General features: G+C 40.2%; 1 protein-coding gene across 1 annotated transcript in view; it reads left to right on the forward strand.

Annotated features, from left to right (window-relative positions):
• The window catches only part of LOC139447264 (uncharacterized), a 40,744-nt gene extending 30,202 nt beyond the window's left edge, over nucleotides 1-10,542 (forward strand). The window contains exons 3-5 of the mRNA XM_071228538.1: nucleotides 2,476-2,606; nucleotides 5,432-5,458; nucleotides 9,335-10,542. Coding sequence (XP_071084639.1) covers nucleotides 2,476-2,606; nucleotides 5,432-5,458; nucleotides 9,335-9,411 — 235 coding nt within the window. The 3' untranslated portion in view covers nucleotides 9,412-10,542. The remainder of the gene's footprint in view (nucleotides 1-2,475; nucleotides 2,607-5,431; nucleotides 5,459-9,334) is intronic.
• The last annotated feature ends 457 nt before the right edge of the window (nucleotides 10,543-10,999 follow it).

A 10,999-nucleotide genomic window follows, 5' to 3' on the forward strand; every position in this document is an offset into this window, starting at 1 on the left:
CCTCCTACTCTAAGCTGACACGTTACACTATCAGTGAAAACCTTTAAAAGTGCCCTGAAACCCAATTCATACACTGCACCAAAAGTTTCGATCATGCGTTATTATTCTGTGTAGTGCCACTTGGTTACATCGACTTGTGGGATCAACAAGAGCCTTTTACATCATACAACAATGGCAGAGTCAGCCCAGTGTAGATTCAAAACAAAGGCGTCAGTTTCTAACTGATCAATCTTCGACCCTTCCCGTGCGTCTACGATACACCCCGGAGGAAACGTGTAGCATCCAACCTTCAAAACAGTGATAGAGGTTTCCGCAGTTAACATTAAAAAAGACACACGCAATTATTGACAAAACACCAGAATCCCATGGTATCCATTATCTTTAGCGTGTTTGGATAAATATCCGTTTTCATTAAACCAGCGTTTGTAGCCTTTGTGCTATTGACGTTTGACCGTGTGATCTGCTCCGACTTGGGTAAATTGTATGGACGCACTGGATGATCAATACCGGGACATTGCCACCATCTCAGCAAATGAAAGAGGAATACTGTAATGTTTTTAAACGAATTCGATAGCTAGTCATGAAGTTTTAAGGACGCCTTCAAACATATTGACAGGTTCAACAGAGTTTTCAACCGCGGGAGTCCTTTCCGAGTTATGCTGTTTAGGAGGCATTTTTGTTGCGGCATGAACAGTTGTGTGTCATTAACAGATCAGATCAACGGATAGCAGTTATACAATTATATCTGAAAGTTTCACTTAGATGCTTCATCAACGGTGAGGAAACATCAACGTTTTAATATAGTTTTGCTTGTTTGTTTGTTTGTTTGTTTGTTTGTTGTTTGACGCCGCACTCAGATATATTCCAGTTATATGACAGACGGCGGTTTGTAAGTAATAGAGTTATATACAGTAAATTACGGTTATAACGAACTCAACGGGACCACTAATTTTAGTTCGTTATAACCGTAGTTCGGTAAAAGCATATATACAGCATAACAACAGCAAATAGTCGGGACAAAAAAGTAAGTTCGTTACATCCGTCAGTTCGTTATAAGCGTGTTCGTTATAAATGTAGTTTACTGTAGTAAGGAAGAAACGTACAACTTCTGTTTAATTGCAGTTAGCGACGTTTCGATGTTGATTCGTACATCGTTATCAAGCCGTCCTTGAAATGGGTACCCGAGAGTACACATTGTGACGCCATGTCCATTTATTATATTCCTTCAGTTCTTATCAGCACAATAAATGATCCCCTGCCTTTTCGTAGTTCTTACTAGCACAATGAATGCCGTTCTAGTCCGGTTGCCTAAGACAGAGCAGTGCCATCTGGCTCTTTTATATGTCACTAAGTCTAATTGAAATAGGGAAGATAACCATTGCCTTGGCATCATTCATGTTAAGCTATCGTTTGTCTCATTATTTCGTTCTGGGTTTCAACAAAATAAGTACCACTTTGCCCTTGAAGTGAAGGCTGTATCGTATTTATCATGTACTGGACAGAGTTATGGATGTGGTGAAGCATTCCAATAAACCTGGAATCGCGATCCGATAAATACTGGTATGCAAATGAGATCACCTAGCAGGAGTGAGTGAGTGAGTGAGTATGGTTTTACGCCGCTTTTAGCAATATTCCAGCAATATCACGGGAATCGAACCCGGGTCTTCGGCGTGACGAGCGAACGCTTTGACCACTAGGCTACCCGACCGCCCCTCACCTAGCAGGAAGTACTTTTAGCAAGGCATTCCTCATCGAGGTGGCGTTTACTTAATCAAAAAGTATAACGTTCCCTATATAATTTCAACGTGTTCCACCAACGATTAATTTACGAATGACATTATACGATAAGGTGATTATTACCCTCTAAGTTACAAAAAATAGGAATTAAATATGTGGCGTATCTAGGTCTATGTCTCGGCACGGTATTCGTGCTGTGACTAATAGTACTCAAACAATGTGTGAAGCCCATTTCTGGTGTCCACCGCCGTGATATTGCTAAAGCGGCGTAAAACAGTACTCACTCACTCACTATAGTGCTCAAAGCGGTGTACTCCCTACTTACTCACTCACTCACTCACGAATAGTGTAGTGTCAGGTTTAAATCCAGTGTTTACAATAAGTCACTTCACGGCGTGCAGTTTAATGTAGAACAAAGCAAAATAAAAAGGACTTTAAGCAAAGAAAATCCCTTGTCTACGTTAAAAAAGCGATTGTTCTCGTAAACGCCGAACACATTACCTATCACGTAGTAACCCCTGTACGTCTGAGCATGTAATGGTCTCTGTTTAAAGCTGGTGCAGTGATATAGACAGTATATCCTGACAAGGCGTCCCAGCGTCCCCGTCCTCAACACTGAGGTCAGTACAGAATGGTTCAATAGTCTCTCAGACTAATATCCTCTGACTGGGTAAGACTACCTCTTGGGAAGGAATGTGAGTCTGGCCCTGTGGTGACGTTTGTGTGTTTGGTTTCCAGAAATCTGAAGGATGGTATTGACTGTGTGGACGACATCTTGGACGCCTGCAAGGATAACCCCGCTCTCCAGGGACAATACGACATGCTGAAGGACCGGATGGCCCAGAGTCGAAATGATTTCGAAATATACTGTGAGTATACATTGGGATTTTAAACAATTACGTAAAGTGTGTATTCTTACGCGCATTTGAATGAATTATTATAGTTTCTTCCGAAACAGTTGGTGGCGAATGCAACACAACTTCATATTTTACGTTATGCTATCGTGTAACTTGTAATTTATCATCCAAAACTGGCTCCCACAGGAGATATCGCTTGGATTAGATCAAGCGATATCTACACTGTAGATATCGCTGCAATGAAATTACATCACAATGCTTTGCAGACCATTGTGACGTCACTGGTTACCATGACGTCACAATCAAATGACATCACTAATGGCTCTGCTACTGAAGCTGTTAGCTGTACTTTTTACACTGAAGACACTGCTAATTACTGTCTACAAATTGAAAAAGGTGGAAGAATGATGTTGGATGATAAATAAAATCTCACCCTCGTGTCTTTTGTTATAAAATATATCAACACTCGTTGATAAAAGTGGCAAAAATCCTCGGCAAGCCTCGGAATTTTTCCACTTTTATCAAATTGTGTTGATATATTTGATATCAAAAGACACTCGGGTGAGATTCTCTATATCTTCTTCGAAAAGGCCGATGGACAAACTGGAATTGCCAGGCCAAGGATGGGAATCGGACTTTGAATAGAACCACTTTGTGTTCTGACAAACTTTGTCAAAATCATATATGTGTGGTCAGAAACAACAATTACGATTATATCAAGTGCGATTATCATACTTGGTGAATGTAAAATCATTCCAGCACATTTACGGTACTTGACATTTCATGATGAGCGATGTACAGCGTTTCCTTACCATTTCAGTTATTTAGAAACAATTTTGAACAGATCTTCTGGAATCCTCGAAGTTATTCATTGACTTCAAACAGAAAAAATCCCCAAACAACTGCCAGTTATCATGCATGCTGATGTTCTGTAAAAAGTAACTAAACACGTTGAAGGCGGTGCATCTGAGGGAACGACCATTTGACATTCTATTTATTTGTAGGTGAGGTGAAATTGGGTTTAACGTCGCGTCCAAGATTATTGCACTTATATAGCGACGTGCATGTACGTGTATGTGTTTGTGTTTGTGTGGCTGCTTGTACTGGTCCGGACTGATGCCGATTCATAGTGCTAGGTCACTGAGATACCATGCCGCAGTTTAACATGAATACCCCACTCAGACACAGTATACGGACTCCGAGCCGACCAGTCCTTGTTTTAGCCCCTTAATGCCGAGCGCCATACAGGGTAACAACAAGTACCATCTTTTAACGTGTTTTGGTATGACGCGGCTGGGGATCGAACCCCGGACCTTCCGCTCTCCGGGCGGACGCCCTACCACTAGACCACGGAGGCGGTTTATTTTTTTGTAAGAAACGCATTGCAACAATGTATAGTTTTGTTGAAGACCATCTATGTTTCAACAGACTGAAGCATGTTTAGTTATGTCAAACATATTCCGTGACAATATATTCTTTCGATAAAATCCTAGGAACCCCCAGAATATTAAATGGTCGGTCACTAAGATTTTGTTCGTGAATTCATTTTTTGAGGTTCATTAAGAATTCTAAGTGTTCCACATGATACAAATTCATTTTGCAAAGCCTTCTCGACGAATCAAAAGATAACAGCTGATATGTGGATATGAATGCGGTTTAACAAAAATTCAATAATTACACAGCTGTCTGCAATGCTCTATTTAGAGGCAACTCAATCTCACTTAGGTATAAAAGCAGAAAACTATTTCAATCTAGGGATTGATCAAGGGTTACCACGACCTGTGGTCAAGTCGCCTCTCCATCAAAATTAGCCTGAAGAGAACTTACTCCCCTGGGATGGTAATTTGTCAATCTGACATTGAATCAAGGGGCCGAATTACCCGCCACTATAACTTCAGCTGACCAGTCCATCTTTCTAACATGTCATTCATTGCATTGAACCGTTTATACTGGGAAAGGGAATGGAACTGTGAAGTGCTTTATTTGACTGCTTCATGCAAGTGATAGACTAACATTTAGTCTCTGAAATCTTATATGACACTATATCATTCTTGACTCTAAAAATAAAATAAAAATTCCCTATGCTGAATTTCAAAATAGAGCTAGCTTGAGACTTGCTTTTGTATGCATTCCTAGATTATTTTTTTTTCATAAAATAAATATATTCCACGGTCATGGTGCAGGACTATGCAAGTGACCACACTATGACAAATGTTTCGGACAGTTTGACTTGAAATAACACTTATGTATGTTTTGATCATTATTCACCGCTGAGAGATTCACCGCCGGACGCTCTACCTCTAGACCACACAGGCGGTGTCATAATAAGGAGACCGCCTCCGTGGTCTAGTGGTAGAGTGTCCGCCCGGAGAGCGGAAGGTCCGGGGTTCGATCCCCAGCCGCGTCATACCAAAACACGTTAAAAGATGGTACTTGTTGCTACCCTGTCTGGCGCTCGGCATTAAGGGGCTAAAACAAGGACTGGTCGGCTCGGAGTCCGTATACTGTGTCTGAGTGGGGTATTCATGTTAAACTGCGGCATGGTATCTCAGTGTGCTAGCACTCTGAATCGGCATCAGTCCGGACTAGTACAAGCAGCCACACACACACATACACGTGCATGCACGTCTCTATGTAAGTGCAATAATCTTGGACGCGACGTTAAACCCCATTTCACCTCACCTCATAATAAGGAAGTTGACATCCATGTGTATCGCTTCCAAATGCCATTTCAAAGAAATTAGTTACCTCGTTTAACAATCAGAAAGCGTTAACATATCTTACCCATCTTCAGTAGCATAGATGTTCATTGCTAACTGAATCATTATTCTTTTCAGGTGGCTACGCTGCAGGAACCGACTCAAGTATGTTCCTGATTGTTTTTGCTTGTTTATCGTCACTGTGGTTTAGAAACACTCATATGTGAACAGTGCCTGATAAAACAGCTAATCTTTCCTGTTGAATGCCTTAACCAACCAACCTTCAGGGATAAGACAGTCCAACCCACCATGTTCTCATGGGGAGATTTTCGCTTCCACCTCGTCTGAATGCATGGGCTTGTATCGCATGGTTCCGGAATGAGATATGTCTTCAAGTGTGAATATGATAAACAACTCACTCCGGAGCAATGCTCAAACGATAACTGATCGACATATTCGCTTAACCTTATCACGCATTTCATTGCACAATCTTTCAGCTTTTTGTTCTGCCTCTTAGATTTAGATAATGGACCTTATTTCTTTGCTCCTGAATTTTAAGAAGTTTCGTTGGAGGCTCAATGGTGTAGGGCTGTGCTGAGTTATGACACTGGGTTCATATTCCTTACTCTTAGTCTATCAACACAAATCCTGTGTTCGAAGGTTTCCCCAATATGGGAAACGTCCTCGTCATAGCAACTGTGTGTTTTGTAGCCATGACATAGCTGAAACATTTCCCACATCCGCACAGACAAAGATACGTCGGGACGAGGACGCCCGGTCCAAATCACAAATGTGTATATAGATATACCACATATATGTTGGATTCCAAACAATAGAATTAACCCCATGCCTGCACATAAATATATACCAATGTATGTATTAAGATTGCACTATGTATATGTGAATGAACCCTCGCAATTGTTAAAGTGCAATGATTGTGGTCGAAATCGTACTAAAACGAAACAAATGTTAGATAAAGTTAAAGAAACATGCCAGTTCACAAAGGTAACTGGCACACAAATGAAGGGATGAAGAATGGCAATGTGGAGAAACCAATTCAGTTAGACCATCACCGTAGTCTCATGTAAAAGATGCTCCTTTTAACCCATGCTACGTACAAGCGGGTCACAAGCAGAATAATACAAAATATTGTTAGTGCACAGTATTCTCCGTAAGGGCATTATTGTGATCAAATACTCAAGTGACTATGCACATATGTGTTGTCCTGATCAAGAACGGATGTACGCTTCTTAATCATGTGACAAAAATTTGATGATTTGACTCGCTAGACTGACTAGATATATGTGCTAGGGCTAGATATAAGGATATATGGTTCTTATGTTTGTCCTTGTTAGTTCCTTATACGGCTCCATGTACAGGAGGCATAGCTTTATTAGAAGTGTTATTATAGGAACCAAGGTCATTTCGATGTGGGGTACGTTTAGGGGCTGGTCGTTGATTATGGGTGGGGTTGGGGGGTGAGGTTAAGGGTAGGCATGACGAAATAACACAGCGAAAGACTATCATAACTGTAGGTGGGATGGGGGAGGGAGAAGGGTCAAGAAAATTCGTTCAGTTCTACATTTTCGAAAAAAAAAGTTCATTTGAACATTATTTAGGGACTGGTCAATTATTATAGAGAGAGGATTATGTAAATGATATTGCATGCATGTATTTGGGGGGGGGGGGGGGGGGGGGTAGTGTACGTACAAAATGTTGCTTAAATTTGGGATGGGGGCGGCATAATATGATACAAACTCTCTCACCTATATTAACTGATCAGTCCCATAGTTCTGTAAGCAGTGAGATTTCATTGCAAGGTAGAGGCGTTTTGATCATACCCATCTCTATTACTAGGATGTAAATTGTATTACTTTGTGTACAATCGTGTACCATAGCCCATGAATGTTACGTCATCGTTGCAATTGGCAAGTGATAATTGTCTTCCAAGTGTTCAATGAGTTCCTTTATACAGTGTAAGTGTATATGTGTGTTCAAATAAAGATCTTTAATATTCGTAATTTAGCTTTTATTTTTGCAAGTTGATGTTTAAATGTTGCTGCTAAGCTGAGCGAGACCGGAAGTCCCTCTGAGCTTATGATACGAGTCGTTTTCCCTTGTGGATCCGCTGTCCATGGTCATTGTCCGTTCAGCAATTATCCTTGATTGTCACAACATGGGGATTGAGCTTCTATATCTTGACAAAACAGACGTTTTCCAGAACATTCGCCGAGCCAATAGGTGCCATGTAGTCTCATGTATTACATTTATCTATACAATATAATGCTAACATGGTAAATCCAACTTACTTCATTACATACAACGCATACGATGCATACATGTGATTTGTTGAAGCAATACATATCAAAATACATCTATGTTGCACGGCCATAACTCCAGAGGGCGACCTACTGCACAAAAGCATGACAATTAACATAAGACTCTCTTTGCATTTATATTTGCTCCATAAGACTCTCTTTGCATTAATTTTTGCTTCCATAAGACCCTCCTTGCATTAATTTTTGCTTCCATAAGGCTCTAATTGCATTAATATTTGCTTCAATTAAACTCTAGTTGCATTAATATTTGCTTCAATTAAACTCTAGTTGCATTAAGTTTTGCCTCCATAGGACTTTTAATTGTATTAAACCCTGCTTCAAGTATGCATTTTTGCACGATCAGCACTTTTTGCCAGACCCGCGTTGGATTCCTGGGTAGAATGGAACCGCAGTATTTTCCACTTGTTTCATTAGCTTAGTGTGTCGGTGTGCTATCTACGTCCTGCGTCCAGTTTTTAAAACTGACCTTGTTCATATTACGAAAGCATTTAATGCTACGTATTGAGTGAGGAAAGAAAATACGTTGTCCGAGTGTGGAGTCCGTACATCGTTTCTGTGTAGAGGGCAGTTGATCAAGAGTTAGGACGACCACGGTCAAGCTGATTTTCTATCCAATTACCCTGAAGAGAAGTAGTCCCAGTGGTCTGATACTTTTAACATTGTGGCCTTGACACAAGGGGCCAAATTGACCGACTGTTTCTCTCAGCAGACTCATCTATCTGTCCAAAAGTAATTGGCCCCGTTTTGTGAGCTGTAGATCATCTCCTATACAATGAATGGGTCCAGGAAAACGCTTTGAACTATTTCAGTGCCTCTAGTTCTAGCTAGTTTATGCGTTTGTAGTCTGAGCGAGGACACACATAGCTTCCTCTGGCGTACCTTGTTCACATGAATTCATCTCTGCCACTACTTCAGACTGTCTCAAATCTTTTTTTAAAAAATCGAACCAAGAGTTGAACATCGATATAATCCCTTGGAACAAAACTGCACTTCAATCGGTGTTTCTTTTTCAATCCACCGACAGGAAACTTATGTGGATGTTACGGCTTATCCTAGCATGGATCTTTGCGAGACATAAGGTTTCTTCTGTCACAGCAAGAAGTTGTTCATACGTTGTTCAGGCTAATGATCATGGACTTGTGATCACGTTTGTATCGTTTTGGATAATCGAGAATGTTCCTATTTTATCAATACTCAGTGTCCCTTCTTTTCGTGTAGTTTGTAGGAGACACGGATGGCCTGTTCGTCTAAATTCCCTCTGCAGATTTGCATCCCTTGGGCCGGCCAAAAATCTATGATTCTGGGTTCAATTCCCGCTCCGTCCAGATTATGTTTCTAGGTTTGTCGGCACCATACCCGTGCTCGTGGGTTTCTCTGAAGTGGGAATCGTCTGAAACCATCACTTCAGGCTTTAATCCCACATCAAGCTGACACGCCGTGACATAACTAAATTATTATTCTACGCACTCACTCGTGTAATTTGTCAACTGTAGAACAATGACAAGTAAATCCATTAGCACTGAAATGCATAAATGAAACTTATGAGGGGAAATAATAATCCGATAAAGTGTTGACATTTTTCAAGACAAACATACACAGATCAGGCAGGTTACGTTAACATACATATCCAATCAATTACCACAGCAATGAATACACATGTTGATTATGTCGATTGCTAACTGACGCCATATTTGTTTTGCAGGCGGAAGCACCTCAAGTATGTTCCTGATCGGTTTGACTTGTTTATCGTCACTGTTGTTTAGAAACACTCATATGTGAACAGTGCCTGACAAAACAGCTTATCTTTCCTGTTGAATGCCTTAACCAACAAACCTTCAGGGAAGCTCTGTCCAATCTATACCATGCTTTTGTAGGAAGGTCTCACCTTCCATTTCATGTGAATACGTTTGGTGTGAATAAGAATAAGTGCGTAGTCCTGGACAATGATAAAGTGATAGGGGATGGACATGTGTACTTATCGTTTAAATTATCACATATTTCATTTCACGTTATTCATCCTTTAGTTCTGCCAAACTGGTTCAGACAATGGACCCTGTATTTCAAGAGCTTTAATATATATGGATACTTCCCTACGTACATATTTATACATGGACAACAAAAGTGTATAAAACGACATGACCACATTAAGCTAGCGCTGCATTTGGCAATCATATAAAGGACATACTTGTCAATGATTTTTAGCGCACATTACGCATTTTGACATTTGACATTCCTGTGCATCGTTCTAATGAAGAATTCATATGGAAATGAAATTCAATATTTCATGTGTGAAATGATAATCCGTTAACATTAACAGATCTACAGAACCCCAGATTTGAGTGAAACTCTTTGAGAGCAATGTCAGAATTACGTCAAATGTGCGAACGTGTCATCCAAGTGACGACAACCGCTGAGGTCATTCTGTAAGTGTACATGTGAACGTTACTTCGTATCAACTACCATGCGACTATGCACATAGGTGTTGTTAAGAACGTCTAGCTCTTTCCAAACCGTGACATTTCTTGATTTCTAGAAATAATGTGTGATGTGGCTAATCATTGGAGTGGGTGATCGTCATGTATGCCGTTGTCAGTATTTTAGCAGCTTCAAATTTGTACAGGATATATTGCTTGCTAAGACTGCTGCAACCTATGGAACGCGGTTCAAAGGCTGTCTCTCGTTCAGAAGGAATTTTTCATTGTACTATTAACATTTATACTATCTCCATGCTATAGTTGACTAAGATGTAAATTCACTACCTTTTATACAACCGTGTACCATTGCTGTTAGATCATCGTTGCAATTGGCCAATGATAATTGTCTTCCAATTGTTCCATGTGTTTCTGTATATGTATACAATGTTAGTACATAACAATACGGCCTGTAATAAAGATATATGATATTCGTAAATTGGTTTTGTTCGTTTACAAGTTGATGTTAAAGTGTTGTGGTTAGGTTGCGCGAAGACTGGAAGTCTATCTGAACGCATATGTCGGGTTTATCCTTAAGAATCCATCCATCCGACGTATGGCCATCGTTTGCTCGGCAATTACCCTTTAAATTTGAGATAACAAGTTAACAGATGAACGAATTAGTCACTTAAATTATTGTCACAGCAGGGGGATTATGCGTCTGTACCATGACAATACAGACACTTCCTCGGGATTTCTTACATCATAATGTCACAAGATGTTCAACCAAAAAGTATACAAGTATAACAAACTAATTATTGTAATCAAATGGAGATTCAAGCTTAGAAATCAAGACGAAATTTACTCTGCATTTATGAGGGGATTCAAGCTACATTGTCGTAGATAGTACGTCGGTGTTGTATACGTGATATTCATGAGGGGATTCAAGCTACATT

This window comes from Haliotis cracherodii, unplaced genomic scaffold, assembly GCF_022045235.1.
Source record: "Haliotis cracherodii isolate W230 unplaced genomic scaffold, xgHalCrac1.p SCAF_7, whole genome shotgun sequence".
NCBI lineage: Eukaryota > Metazoa > Mollusca > Gastropoda > Lepetellida > Haliotidae > Haliotis > Haliotis cracherodii.